This window comes from Silurus aristotelis (assembly GCF_946808225.1).
Source record: "Silurus aristotelis genome assembly, chromosome: 23".
Lineage (NCBI taxonomy): Eukaryota > Metazoa > Chordata > Actinopteri > Siluriformes > Siluridae > Silurus > Silurus aristotelis.
Window position 1 is genome coordinate 7925698 of NC_139596.1, and position 18747 is coordinate 7944444.

General features: G+C 39.6%; 1 protein-coding gene across 1 annotated transcript; it reads left to right on the forward strand.

Moving 5' to 3' along the window:
- The first annotated feature begins 664 nt into the window (after positions 1–664).
- snx18a (sorting nexin 18a) lies at positions 665–18217 on the forward strand. Its single transcript, XM_083526976.1, has 2 exons — positions 665–2473; positions 16905–18217. Exons 1-2 carry the CDS (start codon positions 1006–1008, stop codon positions 17156–17158), a joined length of 1722 nt encoding a protein of 573 aa, XP_083383102.1. The 5' UTR covers positions 665–1005; the 3' UTR covers positions 17159–18217.
- Positions 18218–18747: the final 530 nt, after the last annotated feature.

Sequence of the window (18747 nt, forward strand, 5' to 3'; positions counted from 1 at the left end):
CACACACACACACACACACACACACACACACACACACACACACACACACACACACACACACACACACACACACATACAGTTGATGTTGAAATATGTGTCACTTGAACTCTGAGAAGCATTTATGTAAACCAGCGGTTTCTGAGGTTGATCATTTTAATAAACGTATCTTCTGTAGCAGATGTAGCTCTTGTTTTTCTTTTTCTGGGACGCTCCTTATGAGAGCCTGTTCATCATAGTGTTTGATGGTTTTGGTGACTGCACTTAGAGGATACTTTTAAAGTTCTTGTGATTTTTCAGACTGACTGATCTTCATTTCTTATAGTAATGATGGTCTGTCTTTCCTCTATACTCAACTAAGTGTTTTCTTGCCCTATTATGGATTTGTTCAGTAGTTGCATTAGGAACGCTAACAGGGCTTTTGACTTCACTGCACAAGACACCTGACCGTCTAAAGCACATGAAGAAGGCAAGAATTCACATTCTATTCTATCATATTCTATTCTATTCTATTCTATTCTATTCTATTCTATTCTATTCTATTCTATTCTATTCTTATTACTAAGAAAGTTGCCATGAAACTGGGGTCCTGCTGAGTTCAGTGTTAGCCCCGCCCACTCAATGGTGCTCAGCGGTCTGATTGGTGGTGGGTTTCCACCCACTATGACGTCAGGCGCCGTGGTGAAGAGACGACCGCGCGTGTAAACCTCCCGTCTCACTGTGAGCGGAAAGTCGCGCGTTGGATGTGTTTTTCTCCTCCTCTTCCTCGTGTAGCGTCATAATAAGTATTAGAAAGCCGTCCGTTGTTCACAGGCTCGGAATAAGAGGTGGCAGTTTTCTCTCTTTGGATAGACGGAGAAAGCGGACGATTCGGATTGCGGCGAGGCAGAAAAATAAAAGTTGAGCGGCGCGCGCGAGTGTGTTCGCGTTGGGTTCCTTTGGCACGGTTAGCACAGCTAGCTAAAGAGTGGACATTCTATAGGTGAGCGTATTATATTGAGTTTTGCAATGGCGGACCTACGGGCGAGAGTGTTGTACGACTTTGCTTCGGAGAACCCTGGAGAGATATCGGTGAAGGAGAATGAGGTGGTGAGTCTGTACAGTGAGCAGGACATTGAGGGCTGGCTGGAGGCGCTGAACGCGAGCGGCCAGAGAGGACTCATCCCTGCGTCCTATGTAGAGATCGTGAAGGGCGAGAAATCCTCTTCTTATAACAACAACACCGCTGTGGATGCACACCAGCTCACTCAAAGGCCCAACAACATCTCCATGGGAAACTATCCATCAACTTTAACAAGTGGTTTCCCAGCACCACCACCACTACAGCAGCCCCAGCAGAGTTACCCAGCCAGCCAGGGGAGTGATGATGACTGGGATGATGACTGGGACGATAGCTCCACAGTGGCTGATGAACCTGGTGTTACGTGTGCGGGTTTCCACGATTTGGAAAACAACGGAGTCAACACCTACAGGGTGTCCACGGCGTCCATGGCGCGGGGCGGCAACGCTCAGCAAGCCAAGAGTTCAGCTACGGTCGGCAGGAACCTCAACAGGTTCTCGACTTTTGTGAAATCAGGCGGTGAGGCGTTCGTGCTCGGGGAAGCATCCGGCTTTGTGAAGGACGGCGACAAGATCTGCGTGGTGATGAGTCAGTATGGTCCAGAGTGGCAGGAAAACCCATACCCTTTCCAGTGTACCATAGACGATCCGACCAAGCAGACGAAATTTAAGGGCATGAAAAGCTACATCTCGTATAAACTAACCCCGACGCACACGCAGAACCCGGTGAATCGAAGATATAAGCATTTCGACTGGCTGTACGCTCGGTTGGTTGAGAAGTTCCCCGTCATCTCAGTTCCTCACATCCCAGAGAAGCAGGCGACAGGCCGGTTTGAGGAGGATTTCATTTCGAAGAGGAGGAAAGGTCTGTTATGGTGGATGAACCACATGACGAGTCACCCGGTGCTGGCCAGGTGTGATGTTTTCCAACACTTTCTCACCTGCAGCAGCACCGACGAGAAGAGCTGGAAGCAGGGAAAGAGGAAGGCGGAAAAGGACGAGATGGTCGGAGCGAATTTCTTCCTGACCATCAGCACGCCGGCCACGTCGCTCGACTTCCAAGAAGTGGAGAGCAAAATAGACGGGTTTAAGGGCTTCACCAAAAAAATGGACGATAGCGTGATCCAGGTGAATGCCACGCTTAATGAGTTTGCAAGGAAACAGATCACTGGATTCAAGAAGGAATATCAGAAAGTCGGCCAGGCGTTTAAGTGTTTGAGCCAAGCTTTCGAACTTGATCAGCAGGCGTACTCGGCCGGTCTAAACCACGCGATCGCATACACTGGTGAGGCTTACGAAGCCATCGGAGACTACTTTGCAGAGCAACCGAGACAAGACGTGGACCCGGTGTTGGATCTCCTCGCACTGTACCAAGGACACCTCACCAACTATCCAGACATCATTCATGTCCAGAAAGGTATGTAGCACATGCTCATATTTTTTGTAACCAGAGGGACTCAGTTAGTTGCGCTCGTCTAAGCCACAGCGGGTGTTTGCATGAACCCATTTGTTTGCTTGAAACCCACAAGTCCTGCTCCTGGTTTCGTTTCACTGCCAGGTCACATGGACTGTGTCTCTGCTGACGTGACGTGTGTTTTTCCATTGGGGACCTACTGACAGGGAGGTTTCTTTGTGGAACATAATCCACTGTTTACATAGTGTTGCTGATAGAACCACTGTAGCAGCAGGCTTCGGAGTCTGGGTAATTAACAGTGTGCCAGATTCAGAGTAAGTCATATGTTCAGTCATTTCAAACTATAGAACAAATTCACAAGAGCTGTTTGTTCAAGACGTGTAAGAAGAGCCTAATAAGATTTTGATATGCCGACTGTAGGGCTAACGATTATTGTACTAATCGATTTATCGATTGTTGCTCAGTATAATAAGCAAAACGGCAAACTGTATATCTATATCACGACCGTGTCAACAGTTTGTTGGATCATTACATCACAGTGAAATAACATTTTCCTTATACTGACTTGAAAAACTGTAGCCCGTATGGACTCTTATGCTTTGTCTAGTAGCATAAAAGCTGATTAAAAACCTGACTCGGATCCACCGACTGACTCACCCCATACTCTGTTACTAGAGAACAGGGGTGAACACAATGCTCCTGATTAGTGCTTCAACTGTTCGTGTCAGCCGAAGTAATCCTGACCTAAACTTGAACTGAACTCTCATATGAACTTGCATATTATTCTGGAAACTTATCCTCATCACTTCAGCTCATAACTTGGTCTCAAACAGCTATGCATAGGATTTGCCCATGATATTTTTAAGCCAACGTAGTTAGTACTATTTCCCAGATGTAAAATATCTCGTGGTCTGCTTTAAACCACTTCATCCCTGAGCTTCCTGAAGGGAGTTTCTAAAGATCAGTGCACCACGGACACTATAAATGCACCATTCAGTGACTCATGTTGATATCGAGGAATGTGTCACAGACTGATATGTGATTGCTCACCTTTTCTTCTTTGGGATCCCAGTCTCATTTTTTACTAGGGGGAAAAAAAAAAGGGTCTAGAGTACCATGCTTTGTGTACGTATCTGTATTTGTTCAATCTGAATAAAGGGTTTAATTGTGTGTAAGGTCACAGAGCCCCTGTCTGGTTCTGTGTTTGTTTTTGAGGAAATTTAGGTGGCGATTTGGATTTTGGTTGTTTTGAATAACAAAATATCAGATCATGGTGCTTCCGCTATGACGGGCAAGGGATGGTTCGTAGACAAACTCCTATAAACACAATCGGATGTTTTGATTAAACGGAAGTACAGAGACATAACTTCTGAGAGGTGGTCTGGTGGCAAGACACCGTGCTGACTCTTGAGTTTGTCACTTCGATTGTTTACTCTTTAAGTCTAAAAGACTTCTAGGCTAAAAATCTTCTAGGCTAAAAATCCTGCCAGTTTGTAGCAAAATGCCAGAATTTCAATTTTCCGACTTTTTTTTTTTGTTTAGTTTTTTGGCATATGATTGTTTCAGTTTAACAATACAGGAGTGGTTCCCTGTAATCAGTTCTCCTCTCACATGTGACATTTGTTTACTCACAGCCGCTCATTAGGTTTTAGCTTTTCAAGAGGATAATGAGCTAAACAACTCAGCCTGTTTCTCTACATAGTAATCCTACAAGAACATTTATTTCGACATCACGCGTAGCACAGAGAATCCACATATCTCGAGTCACATTAAGGTCCCACAATCCAGTGCACTCTTAGTGCCGGTCCCAATCCCGGATAAATGGGGAGGGTTGCGTTAGGAAGGGCATCGAGCGTAAAACATGTGCAATCAAATACGCGGATCACGAATCAGAATGGGTTGAAGGAGGCAGATGTAGAGGACGGGGGTGTGTGTGGAGAAGGATGATCTGCTGTGGCGACCCCTACTGGGAGCAGCTGAAAGAGGATGACAACAACTTTAGAACAGCCTTCAGTGTGATTTTGTGGCTGGTTAGAAAGCCAATATTTCAAGGGGTATATTATGTAACATAGAAATATTATCTAGTACTGGGTGGTGGTAGCTCAGTGGCTAAGACGTTGGTCATTAGTGCAAATCCCAGTACACCAAGCTGCCATTCCTGGGCTCTTGAGCAAGGTTTTTAACCCTCAACTGCTCAGTGTGTAAATTAAACATGTCGGCCAAATGCCATTAATGTTCATGTAAAAATAGTATAATTGTTTCTAACTACCTGGTAATTACTGTGTATGGAAAAAAAATCCTAATTGAACAGCAGAGTTTGTTTGTGTGTGTTTAAACTTTTGCACAAGTGCCCTATTGTATAATGTTTTGAGCCTGTTCTGTATTTTGTATTCTGCTTTTGCTGATGAACAATTCGAGTTGTAAATCATTCTGTGCCCCACCCACAATTTCACATTTAGCACCAGTGACATTGAACACAACACCCAAAGGAAACCACAGCGTGTCTATTAACAGTAACGAGGCGAGCTAGTAAAAGCAGACCAGTGTTGTTCTGAAGATTTGCTTTTTTTTTTTCTTCAATTGAAGCCATCTTTTCAAAAGAATAGGAAGAACCTGGGTTGGGATTTGGGTCATGTCATTTTGTATGAGATGAAGAAGCTCAGTCATTTCTTTTGCTTTCGGGAAGTAACTGATTCTGAGCAACGTTTCGACACAATCACAAATTATTGAAGTGTAGTTACAAACACAGTTTGATTTGACTCATGATTCTTTGGAACTTTGCAATCCCTTTCTTCTGCATTATAGATCACAGTGGTCCAGGGCTGATGTCATTTGAAAGGTCCTGAAGATCTCGCTTGAACCCTTATACAGGGGCAGTGTGAGCGTAAATGTACCGTATAATGCGAGTCGATAAATTCACAAGTCCCGATGATTGCAGGTTAAGGTGCAGAAGGGATCAGTGTGACCATGCGACCAGATTCTGCTCTGTATATGTGAACTCTATAAGTAATGCAGACTGGTACCTTAGCGGTTCAAACGGTGCAAATGCATTAGGTGCAGAGTTATCGCACGTTTCCATGATGCGCAGTTATAGATTTTCTGTGTCTACCACTACAAATTAATTTGAGGCCATAGACTAAATATTTAAACGTCTTTAGATCAAAATTAAATTTTTGATCACTATATCAGTCTTCATTAGCCTACATACAGATGCCCTTTTTGGTGGATTGTGTCATTTGTTTAATTTTTTTGGATTGCTTAGATTAGGGGTTTTGCTATTTTTATTTTTATATTAGTTATTATTGTAATTTCCGGACTATTAAACGCACCCAAATATAAGCCGCACCCACTAAGCTTTACAAAGATTTTTATTTTGAACATAAATACGCCGCACCTGTCTATAAGCCTACCAAGAAAGTCATTGTTCACTGTCTTCCTCCTTCCTTTCACAACTATTTCTATCGGGAGTTTATCTTTTGGCATCGTCGTGCGTTTAAAAATCACCATCGGTGAATCTTTTCTCCCGATGCCGTGCAGCTCAGAACACAGGTGAAGTGTTTTTTCATGCCCGGTTGTTTTCAGCGTGACGAATGATTCACATTTCCTGTAGACAGTCCGAGTGAGCGGCAGGTCAAACGTCAGAGGAACATCATCCATATTTATGATGTGGTGCGGCCCGATTCAGTGGGAGCGCATCTGATTTAATATAAAGAGTTTCATTGGTTCACCTGAACCCGTTCCGCAATTTCATTGGTCTAATGTTATAGGGCTCAGTTTTTTGGCATGAAGTTTGTGAAATCGGGAAAAAAAACAGGAAAAATCCATAAATTAGCCGCTTCATTGTTTAAGCCGCGGGGTTCAAAGCGTGGGGAAAAAGTAGCGACTTATAGTCCGGAAAATACGGTAATAAGAATAAGAATCCTTTATATAGTTGCCATGTCATACAGAATTGTTAGATTTTTTTAATTATTTTAATTATATTGCATGGAACAGCTATTGAAGCTGGTATGGCAATAAACTTGCATAAGAACAAAGGGTAATTAAAACATGAACTGTGCGTGTGTATGCATATAACATATTGATCTTTGTCACTATAAATCATTACTGGCCTTTAGTGCACATCCTCAACTTTCAGGAATGCAATTTCCTCTGTTCCCATTAACGAGAGGTTCAAAATTCTAAAGAAAATTATGTTCTGCTTAAAACTTATGTCGATATAAGGAAATGGTCCAGCATGGGACCACAGTTCATTCTACATTTTCAGGAAAACTGTCTACATCAACAGATTTTCCAGCTGTGGACGAATGTGCTGAGTGGGGAACACGTGTTTCCTCTCTACTCTGATCCACTAGTCTGTTAAAGGTCTCTATTAAACTCTTTCATATGGTGGCTTTAACCTTCTCTTTAGTTTGGTATTGACTCAGTGCACAAGTGGTTATGTTCTATATAGGTGACTTCAAAATTGTATTTAGACTCTGGGACAGTAATTAAATCCATTACCAGTTTTGGATAGAACTGTATTTTACAGTGTAGAGACTCTTTGTTTTGATTATTTGTTTCATTTCAATTCTCGGTATATTTTTTTAAGGAAAAATGTAATGAAAACATCACATACAACGGAAATTTTTTTTCTGTCTAAAACGAAATAAATCTGTATCCGCACACATGCAAAAGTTTGTGTAGCCGGCCCATGAACAACCTTCATCATCGCAAGGTATTAATAGTCTGAATTGTAACAGCATTTATCAGCCTCAGGAAACAATGCCCAAGAGCAGACACATTTGCTCTCGCACCCCGCTAAGTTAAACGAGTAGGCGGAAGAAGTTCAATAGGCGCAGACTAAAGACATCGGGGACAATATCTTCGTGAAGACAAAACCACCTTCACAATCTTGCATCCTCTCTGCGGTTTTAGATCAGCTGCCCCTTTCAAGTGCACAGCTGCAGGTGGTGATTTTACATCTTACAGTTTGCACAACTGCAGGAAGTGCACAGTGCCAGCAGCATGAACTTTTGAAGGACACGAACACACATTAGAAGTGCAAGAAAAACGGAAGATAAGTGCAGTGCATTCAGAAAGAATTCAGGCGCCTTGATTTTATTTATATATTTCTTTTTTCCACGTTTTGTTAAGTTGCAGGCTTAAACTAAAAGGCTTCAATCCACAGCAGTCATAACTCCATATCACATACTGGCAGAGCAAAAAGCAGATTTTGACCAACAAAGCCAATTGTCAGTCTGGTTGAGCTCTAGAGACCATGTGCAGGAGCTGGGAGAAACTTGCTGAAGGTCAACCTCACTGCAACACTTCACCAACCTCGGCTTAAGAGCAGTGTAACCGTCTTCAATGGAATAATGCAGAGATGGTCGACCTTCTGCAAGTTTCTTCCATTTCCACACATGATCAGTGGAGCTTAACCAGTGTGGCCATAACAGAATGTTAAAAATGAAGAGATCTGAATACACTGTATAGTGAAATCAATACAAAACTTTGGAATGACGCGGCTTGAGCATGCCTCGATTGTAATCACCGTAGCCTTGGTTGATGTGTGTTTGGTTGTGGAGTCATTTGCACAGTGATAGAAGTCCCCCTAGGAGCAGTGTTTTATTATAGAATGCCACATTTACATTGATGTACAGTACAGACCAAAAGTTTGGACACACCTTCTCATTCAAAGAGTTTTCTTTATTTTCATGACTATGAAAATTGTAGATTCACACTGAAGGCATCAAAACTATAAATTAACACGTGGAATTATATATGGAATTATATACATAACAAAAAAGTGTGAAACAACTGAAAAATGTCATATTCTAGGTTCTTCAAAGTAGCCACCTTTTGCTTTGATTACTGCTTTGCACACTCTTGGCATTCTCTTGATGAGCTTCAAGAGGTAGTCACCTGAAATGGTCTTCCAACAGTCTTGAAGGAGTTCCCCAAGAGATGCTTGGCACTTGTTGGCCCTTTTGCCTTCACTCTGCGGTCCAGCTCACCCCTAAACCATCTCGATTGGGTTCAGGTCCGGTGACTGTGGAGGCCAGGTCATCTGGTGCAGCACCCCATCACTCTCCTTCTTGGTCATATAGCCCTTGATGCCTTCAATGTGACTCTACAATTTTCATAGTCATGAAAATAAAGAAAACTCTTTGAATGAGAAGGTGTGTCCAAACTTTTGGTCTGTACTGTAAGTCAATTTTGTTGAAAGATATTATAATAATTAACTATTACAGCTTTAGAGAATTGAAGGCTATATGATATTTTGTTTGTCTGTGTTGGGCAAACATTTTAGTATCTTTTACCCTTGAGTTAAAATGTTCTCCAATTCTTTTACCTAATCCTACCTTAGTTTATCTTTAGTTTCTTATGTGCACTAATGTACACTTGAGATTAATTTCTTATCTTGATTTTTGGCCTTTAGAGTGAACTGTAGTGTAAAACCTACAATAGTGAACACAATCTGCAACATTTGTCTTTAGGCTTCTTTTCATTGTAGAATGTTTTTTCCCCCCATGTAATGAGTCTATAGTCGAGTTGCTTATATCAGTAGGGTATCAGATTCAGTATGAAAAGCAGCTGTTGCTTTTATTTTAATTGAACACGTGGCATCAAACTTGTTATTTCAATTTTCTATACCTTCGGCAGGATGTGGTAGATTTTGCTCGCTCAGATTCACGGCTCTCTTTCTAAGTAGAGGATTTAATGACAATCACATCACTTTAATCTGTACTTCTGCTATGTGTGTGTGTGTGTGTGTGTGTGTGTGTGTGTGTGTGTGTGTGTGTGTGTGTGTGTGTATATATATATATATATATATATATATATATATATATATATATATATATATATATAAAATATACAGTGTGCAACTTCGATCCTCGCAAGGGATATGTTCTATTATCTTTTGCAAGTAACAAAAGATTGCGAGGTTTTGACTCCTTTGCTGGTTCCTTCTTTAAGGGGAATTGTACATTTACTGTAAACTCAACAAGAATTGTGAATTAACTTTTTCAATAATGAATTACTTGTCATAAATGTTTTATTTCATATTTTAAATTAATAATACAATAATAAAATAGGTTTTCAAAATTTTAATTTCAATTATTTAAATTTGTGTTTTTTTCCCCAAAATGTTCTAATTTATTAGTACAAACTTTGTTTTGAAATGTTACTCCAAACTTTTAAGCTTTTGAGTTACTCTTAGTCTGGTTTCAAATGAAAAGTCACAAACTGTCGAGGTTGCGTGTGTCAAGGCCACAAGTATCGAGGTTCCACTGCATGTGTATGTATATGTATATATGTATGTATATATGTATGTATATATATATATGTGTGTGTGTGTGTGTTTTTTTGTGTGTGTGTTTTTGTTTTTTCATACTTATAGTCAGATTAATTTTTTAATATACGTTTATATTTTATTTATTTTTACGTTACTTTAGTCTTTTATTCTTTTTATCTTATATTGTATTTCTTTCATGTTTACAAGTTGGACAGTTATAAAAGCATTTCACTGTATGTCGTACTCTGTATGAATGTGTATGTGACAAATAAAATTGGAATTTAAAATGTTGCCGTGACGATGGTCAAAAGTAGTGATGAGAGGCGTCTGTCACCTGCTCTTTAAAACTTTTTTCTTTCTCGTTTTTTTTTCTTTTTATTTTTTTTTTATGAGAAGGCTTTATCTAAGTGCAGATTTAGAAGCATTTACACTGAATGAACCAAATTAAAACAGAAAAATAAAATCTGACTTCCAGATGTTGGTTATTTACGTCGTGTGTCTCTAATGAACAGACTGCTGTTGCCAGACGTCTGTATGTGCAGTGTTTTTTTTAGGGGGGATGGGTGATTTAGGAATGTCCTGCATGTTTCCCTTCAGTGAGAAAGGAAGTCAAACATCTGGGTCGCTGAATTCTTTTGGTGCTACGTGACGCTGCACAAAATAAAACGTATGTCTATAAGACAGATTTAAATATACCGTGGTAAAATAACTGTTATACTTTACTCTTTGATCGGTCAGAAGTTAATATTCATGAGTTTGTGCTAATATATTAACATTTCAGACATTTGATATGGTGACGTCTGTAACTCGAACCATAACATGACTATAAACGATTAAAAAGTACAACTTCTGAATAAAGATTTACAGTAATGTGCCATTGGATTTGATGTAAGAAGAATTTTTCTGAAACAAAAATCTCACTATTGGATTTAAATTGCCCCAGTGGCATGCATATGCTTAACATTAACAAATCTACTGTGTATAATAATTGATGTTACTTAGGTTATTAATGTGACATTTGCAGGGTCTCATGATGCACAGTGTTCAACTTGTAGGGATAAAATTCCAGCTTTAAAATATCCAGAATCTCTAGTACTATGATGGTATTTGCGTTGGAGCTCTGTGTAGAGTGGACATAGATAACTCTATCCAAGCTACAAGCCTGAAACATGTTATCAGTTACGACCTTTTGCGATAACGAGTGAAAGAGAACGCATGATGACACATTTTTATCAATGCTGTGTGATTTGTTAAAATCAGTGTATTATTTTACTCACAAAGGTCTGCTTCTGCGCTCGTGCTGACCTGATTGACTCACGGAGCCAGTTAGTTTTAGTTTTATTGCATTTTCATCCATGGCTGATGTAACAAAACTTGGTCTTAAGCAGTATTCTGATCTTAAACTCATATTCTGATTATATGTGTCTCATTTCCTATTGTAGAACAATCCATTAGTATTAGTATAAGCTTCTATATGCTGTAGAATTCATTCTTTTGTCACAATTCTTCCTTTTTTCAACAGTCATATCATCAATAAATACAAGAATTACCAGTTTTATTAGCAGCCACATGTGCCCACATCATAAAATGATGTTTTATGCTTTGGATCATAAACAGTTCCTTCCCCTTTCCATGCTCTGCTCGTCCCTTCATTCCAGTCTGTCTAAAGCCTTTCAATTTTATACATCTTTTGGCATCTGTATTTAATGGTGAAATCCTCTCATGATTGTTTACTTTGACACAGATCTTGATCAAGAGTTGTAAAGGTTTCTTGTTTTCCTTTTTTCTCTCTCATTCACTACAGTAGATTTTCTAAGCCTTTTGTCGTTTTTGAGGTCATCAGGGCCTCATTTCTTTTAAGGATGTAGCAGATATTTAATTAAGTCATACCTTATGGTTTTGCTGTTGGTTTGGGTTAATTTTTTAGCATTATTTCAGCCTAACGATTGCTTGTTTTAACTAGACTTTATATGGATTATTAATGCAAATGCCATACCATACAACTCCAGACCTTTTATTGCTTACACACAATGCAACAGACATATTTGTGTGGATATGTGATGCAAATATTCTACAATTCCACTGTAGTGAGAGATCAATGATGGAACTTTTTAAAAATGTATTGAATGCCTTGTTGGTATATATATAATGTATGTATATTGTACTTGCCATATATATTTACATATATGCCTTATAATATTAACAACAAAAATGGATCCTTTTAGAAAGTGTTCATCTATTTTGTAAACTATACGTTTATTTATAATCACTTTGCATGTGTTTGTAGTAGTTATTTAGCCATTTCTCCTGAATTCATTTTGATGTCTGTTTTTTTTGTTAACTCGTACTGGGAACATGCAGAAAAACAAACTGAGAATTCAGAATTTCTTATTCAAGCCTAACATGAAACCACCCATCCTTGTATTGCGAAAGGAAACAGAAACCTGTTTCCTGCGTGTTGATTTCGAACTGGGATTGAACTGAATGGACGACACATGAATTGCAATAGCTCTTTCCACACATCTGGTTTAAAGTGTTTATGAAAGCGGTGCTACTCACTGACTTCCAGGCTGTTAACATAATTAATAAAGTCATGATCAGCTCCTATGATTTCAAGAATTCACTCATTTTGTATTCACCCCCAAGTGGTTATGTAAAAGTGTCCATTAGCTGTTGACGCACAGCTGCTGGAGATTCTGTTCGAGTGTTGCTGCAAGAGGATATGTCACTTGGTTCGGACTTTTTGTGTGCTAAATCGCTGCTTTGTTTACTGCCTGTCAGTGTGTCATGAGGACTCTGTGTGCTGCTTAAGTTGAACTTAGTCCACGAAGCTCAGTCTCTGTCTGACCACTGTGCTCTAACCTCACGGCCAGGAGCTCCTGAGACAGAGTTACGCAGCTGGATAAAGTCAGTGCACACTTGATTTGCTCACTCTATCTAATCCATTCTTGTAGGATTTTATTTTAGTGATTCAGGCCTGGTCTGGAGTTCTCAGACACTGGCAGGTGGCTAAAATGAACCTGGTATAACTATTATTAGCTTCTCAGTGCTGGCGTTTTTTCTGTATGATTTGCAGAGATGGTGTTGATGGGTAGGAGATGTGCCTGATCCTGCCACAGGGTTTTCAGTAAATGTGTTACACTCAAAATAACTCTTAATATCTTTTTTAGTTTAGTTTTAAAGAAGAATCCGGTTTTAGGATTATTACTATACTAAGTTTATATTTGGAAATGAGTTTATTAGAGGGACAGTGCATGTAGGACGTTTTGGAGACAAGGTGAGGGAGGCGAGATTGAGATGGTTTGGACATGTGCAGAGGAGGTAAATGGGGTATATCGGTAGGAGAATGCTGAGGATGGAGCCACCAGAAAGGAGGAAAAGAGGAAGGCCAAGGAAAAGGTTTATTTATGGATGTGGTGAGGGAAGACATGCTGGTAGTTGGGTTGATGGAGGCAGAATTAAAGAAGAAGGGGGGGGGGGGTGACGGATGAGCTGCTGTGGCAACCCCTGATGGGAGAAGCCGAAGGAAGACTATACTAAATAAATACAAATTATTTTACTTATTAAATAGTGATTTTTCTCTGAGAATATATTATTATATCATTACACATATTATATACTTCTTATACTTATATTCTTGCTTCCATAGCAAATTTGTTAACCAATTTGTTTTCCAGAGCTGACGCAGTATTTTGCGTCATGACCTCAGCTTAGAGAAAGGCAGGTGTGTACTCGTCTCTCGTGTCGAGCTCTCTTGCTAATTTCAACGTCACCTCCCATGCAAAAATCCCATAACACAGGAGCACATGCATCTAGCACTGTTACAGGTTAAATACTAGCGGTACTAAAGCATGCTCTAAGCTCACATGTAAACATACGGACCAGCAATAGCAAAGATTTGAACCAGACAGAGCAATTCATAACCAAAGACAAGTTGTGCAACTTGTATATGCAAGCTAGGCCTGAGATAATTGATGACAATATCACGAATTGCAGATGGAGTCCATCTATCGCTTTAGTTGTTGCATAGGACTGTCAGAAAAAACAGGGTCTGCAGCTTAAAGTCAAATGAACGTGTGCTGTACCTTGTAATTTGTGTTTCCTTTTCCTGTTCCCTGTTTTGCATCTTTTGAACACACGTCATGCCGTCTTATTATTTGACCAGTGCCTGCGTGTGCAACATGCAGTACTCGTATCACTCACTGGTGGTTTACTGCACATGATCAAAAAATTTAAACCTTAAAGAAGTAAATTTTTTCTGGATAGATATTGTTTCCGATGCTGCAAAATCCTTTTTATAAACAGTACATTTCACATGTGGAAGGAAAGTGATGGCTCTGTGTTTAGGATGTTGGACATCTGTTCAGAAAGTTGTGTGTTCAAGTCCCAGCAGCACTAAGTTGCAACTGCTGGGCCCTTGAGCAAGGCCCTTAACCCCCAACTACTCAGTTGTATGAGGAGATAATTGTAAGTCGCTCTGGATAAGTTCTTCTTCCAAGCGCTGTAAATGTAAAGTCTGAATGAGTTAATTGCGCACACTAGATGTTTATACACACTGACGCTGTTATGGTGGTGCTGTTCAATGGGAAGAATTTAGAGGTTTACTACATTGTTGACAAGTTCGATTGTGACGTTTTAGTTAGAACTTATCTACACCGTAAGAGCTGAGAATATCGCATTGCTTCACTTTCTGTTCCTGCCAGGAACTCGAAAACACTAACGCAAGGTTAAACCTCTGAGACACAAAAGATCTGCCATTAAATTCAGTTTTTAAGTGACTGTCCAGCCTTTACATGTTAGTATGTGTGTTTAGTTGTTTACATTGTTTTGTTTTGTTTTTTCACCAGGACGTTTTTTTTGTTCTAATAAGATCATGTACTGTATGCGTAAATCATGTGTGATTGCGATTCTGAACTCGAGGGCATATGTTAATATTTCAGTGTTTGCCAGCTGCCCATGGATTAGTAAAATCTTGCTCATGTTCTTATGTGAACAGTTTCGATGTCTGACATGCAGTTATTCTGCGTGCAATGTTGTTGTTCTTTATCACATTTAATTCACACACAGCTTTATCAAAGCTATTAATAGACCTGAAGATATAGTCTTTAGTTGTAAGAACCATTAAGGCATCCTGAACAGGGTTTATTCTTCCTGTGGCTCTTCACCTTCTAATGCTTCTCAGTTGCACTTCTCACTTGCATTTAAAATTCTGCGAGGGGTTAATAGCTGAACAGTAAAAATGCTCAGGTCAAGGCTGCTCTGCACCGTCGAACAAAAACGTTTGGTTTGCGTTTAGTTGCTTTTTGTTCTCAAATGAACCACACAACATATTTTTAAAAAAATGCAAAAACAACACCAGCTTTTTAACTCTCCAATAGTATGTAACTTTTGTGTAAAATGGTCATGCATGAATACATCATACTTTCAGTTGGTACATAAATAGATGTTAAACATGGGGGGGGGGTTACAAGGGGTAATATCTTCCAGTGGATGTGTTGCTATGTACTGACTAGGTTGGGTGTCTAAAGTTTGTTCATTTATTTCATAAAAAATAAGGCAGCGGTGTGTTAACATTTAACAGTCACTTCTTCGATAATACAAAATAAATAAAATACACTGTATGGACAAAGATTTATGGACACCTGACCATATCATCTCAATCCACATTTAGTCTGTAAGAATAACCTCCATTTTTCTGGGAAAAATTTCCTCTCCATTTTGCTGTGTGGTCACAGAGGGCAAAAGAGCTTTAATAAGAATTAAGTGGTCTGGGGTCTAATCAGCATTCCAATGTATTCCTAAGATGTTCATTAGTGTTGAGGTAAGAGCTTTTTAGAAGGCCACTCAAGATCTTCCACTCCAACCCAAGTAAACCATATCCTGAATGAGCACAAATCTCCAAAATGTAGTGCAACATCTTCTTAGAACAGCAAATGAGGACTTACTGTGGAATGGGATGCTCATAAAAAAAAAAAAAACACATCCATATCTTATAGTCAGGCGTCTGCAAACCTTTGATTAAATAGTGTTTACTAAAATACGTTGTGCAGCATCGTGTGTGTGTGTGTTGACTTCCAGATTCATTACAAGCTTTTGTAGCAGCCTAAAAACATGTAGAGTCCATATTATAATCATTATCAATGTAGTATTATAGTAGACATTTAAAAAAAACAAAAAAATTTCCAAGCAAAAATCAGTTACTGTGAGTTATTACATAAGAGCCTTTTTCCCCATAATTTTGTCTTCGACATTTTTACTTAAGTAATTTATACTGACGTATAGAGCTTGTGCTTTAATGTTTTCTAAGGGCTGTTGTCATTTCCAAACGTGTCGGTTATTAAGAAATGTGCCGGTGTAAAGTAACAGTGTGTGTAAGCAGTTGTGAAAAACCAAACATCACTGTGCTGACTTCACAAATGCTTCTCAGTGTAGGATTTTATACCATTTTTATTGGATCTCAGGCTTTTCTGTCACACACACACACACACACACACACACACACACACACACACACACACACACATAGTAATCCCCTGTTTATATTGGTGTTTACGTTCCAAAATGTTATGTATACAGTACTGTACTGTATTTTACTGTATTTTATAATTAAGAATCATGTTTATTCATAAATTTTTATAATTCAACATTAAACTCCATAAAAACAATTAATTTTTCAAGTTTTTGGTCTATCGTGCTATCCGAGAGAGACGGGGAAAATCAGCCAAACAAATTTGTTATGTGGCAAATGCAATTCCGCGATAATTCAAACCGCGGTAAAGCGGGGGATTACTGTATTTTTATATATATGCAGGTTATACATGTACATAAATGAATTAATAGACTTGATTTGTTTCTGGGAATACGTGTAATGAAACATCCAACCAAACGAATGCTTGAGTTTATTTTGTGTATTTATTCAAAATCTTTTGTGTTTATCATGTTGTTTAAACTCCTGCGAGTTTACTAACTTTATATGTGGAACATACGGCAGCAGTTATTATTCACCAGAGGGTATAAAATCCAAACATATAATCAGATGGTGCCAGTCTTATTACAGTGGGCGTGAATGAAAAAAATCGGAAAGCCGTCTCACGCTCCTCTCTTTGCTCTAAACATGTTCGTATTGTTCTAACATCTAACGCCACTGTGTTCCTGCAGGTGCTCTGACCAAGGTAAAGGAGAGCCAGAAACACGTGGAGGAGGGCAAGATGGAGCGGCAGCAGGCGGAAGGCATCGCCGAGCGCTGCAGCATCATCTCATTCGCCACGCAAGCCGAGATCCAGCACTTTCACCAGATCCGCGTGCGTGACTTCAAGGCCCAGATGCAGCACTACCTGCAGCAGCAGATCAGCTTCTTTCAGAAAGTCACAGGCAAGCTGGAGGAGACGCTCAGGCAGTACGACAATGCCTAGACCTACCACACGCCCTTCATTCTTTATCCAGGAGCAAGGTGAACTTTAGCCAGACTCTATTTTGGCAATACGCTAAACTCGAAAGAACCTTCCTCTCTGATTATTCTGCAAGTTCCTTAGCAACAAGATAAACGTCTTGGCACTGCTAAGTGGGGCTAAAAAAAACATGGGGGGGTGGGGGGAGTATGTGACAAGATAGCATTGACCCTCTCTATGAGAGAGTCATTTCCAGGTAAAAGGGCGAGGGCAGACGCTTGTGACAGCTAGGAGAATGTTGCTTTACAGATCTGTGGAACTAATAGCGCTCAGGATGACAAGCATTCCATCGGAAAGCACAATTTCCGCTTTACTAACGTAGTTCACTTACAGACATCTGATCATTAATCACGCCAGGACCTCCAGCTCTGTTCGGTGCCAACCTTCAGAACGCTCGAGCGCTTCCATGCTAGACGATCTCATTAGACATGTTTACAGAGATCTGATGAATAGCTGTCTTCACATTGCCGTGCCTTTCAACCCTGCCTATACTGATATTTTGTATTATTTGGTTTAATTATTGTTAAATATACAGGATATATTTTACTTTATTTTACTAAGATGTTTTATAGGCTTTTTTTTGGACCCTGGCTGCTAAAGTTCCTGTGAGTTTTCCATCAAGACATGGGAACTTAAAAGGAAATTCTGCCCTTATTCGGCTCTCGGACTGATTTTTTCCCACGATATTTTCAGTATCAGTTCCGGAAACAGGATTAAACACAAAACCCAGGGCCCTGGGTTGATTATCCAATCACTATATAAAAATATTCCCCTGACACACGGATCAGAGACGGCGTGCAGGGATCGAAATAAACCACGAGATAACAGACTAAAACATCCAGCTCCACTTCTCTTCCATTTCATCTTGGATGCATCAAATAAACCGGACATCAACATCCAGAGAGGACTGACAATTTCATTTATTTCATAATAAATGTTTTAATTTAACATTGCAGTTGAGAAATCACTGTGTTTGTTCAGAAATATTTCCTTTTTACCCAAAAATAAAACCCCGCACCGTGACTCAGTCGCAACTATAAAGTCTCTTCTTTCTGAAATGTGTTTGTTTTTCAGTAGGTTGAACTGATTACTCCAGGAAATGAGTTCACTGCTGTTTTTAACTGCTGTGTTCTCAAAAGACTCATCAGATTTGGCTTTAGTAGTCATCTGGGATGATGACACCCACAGCGTACTACAAACATTTTTGCCTACACGTTTATACAGACATTTATTTGGTGTCATTATAGCGAGGAGAAACACAATACAAGTGCACTTCCTTTTCTAAATATGATACACATTTTCTCCTGCCTTTTTCACATCCCCTGGACACCTAATAACGTTTGCCTTTTTGCTACACAAAACAACGGCGTTTGTCACGCCAGATTTCTCTCTCAGATGCTGAGCGAGACTTCTCCTCGATTGTTTTTTCCTGTCTCTGAAGGAACTGCAGATGGGTTTTGTTGACTCCACTGCACATTCACTCGAAACCTGCCTCATTTCTCTGAATATCTTATTGAAAATCCCAGCTTGTTCCAGAGCACCGTTACTTGTTG

What these genes read in the sequence shown, in the direction of transcription:
- snx18a (XM_083526976.1), top strand. Translation starts at nt 1,006, where the DNA reads ATGGCGGACCTACGGGCGAGAGTGTTGTACGACTTTGCTTCGGAGAAC. An exon ending in CATCATTCATGTCCAGAAAG is followed by an intron (nt 2,474 to 16,904) that starts GTATGTAGCACA and finishes GTGTTCCTGCAG; the next exon opens with GTGCTCTGACCAAGGTAAAG.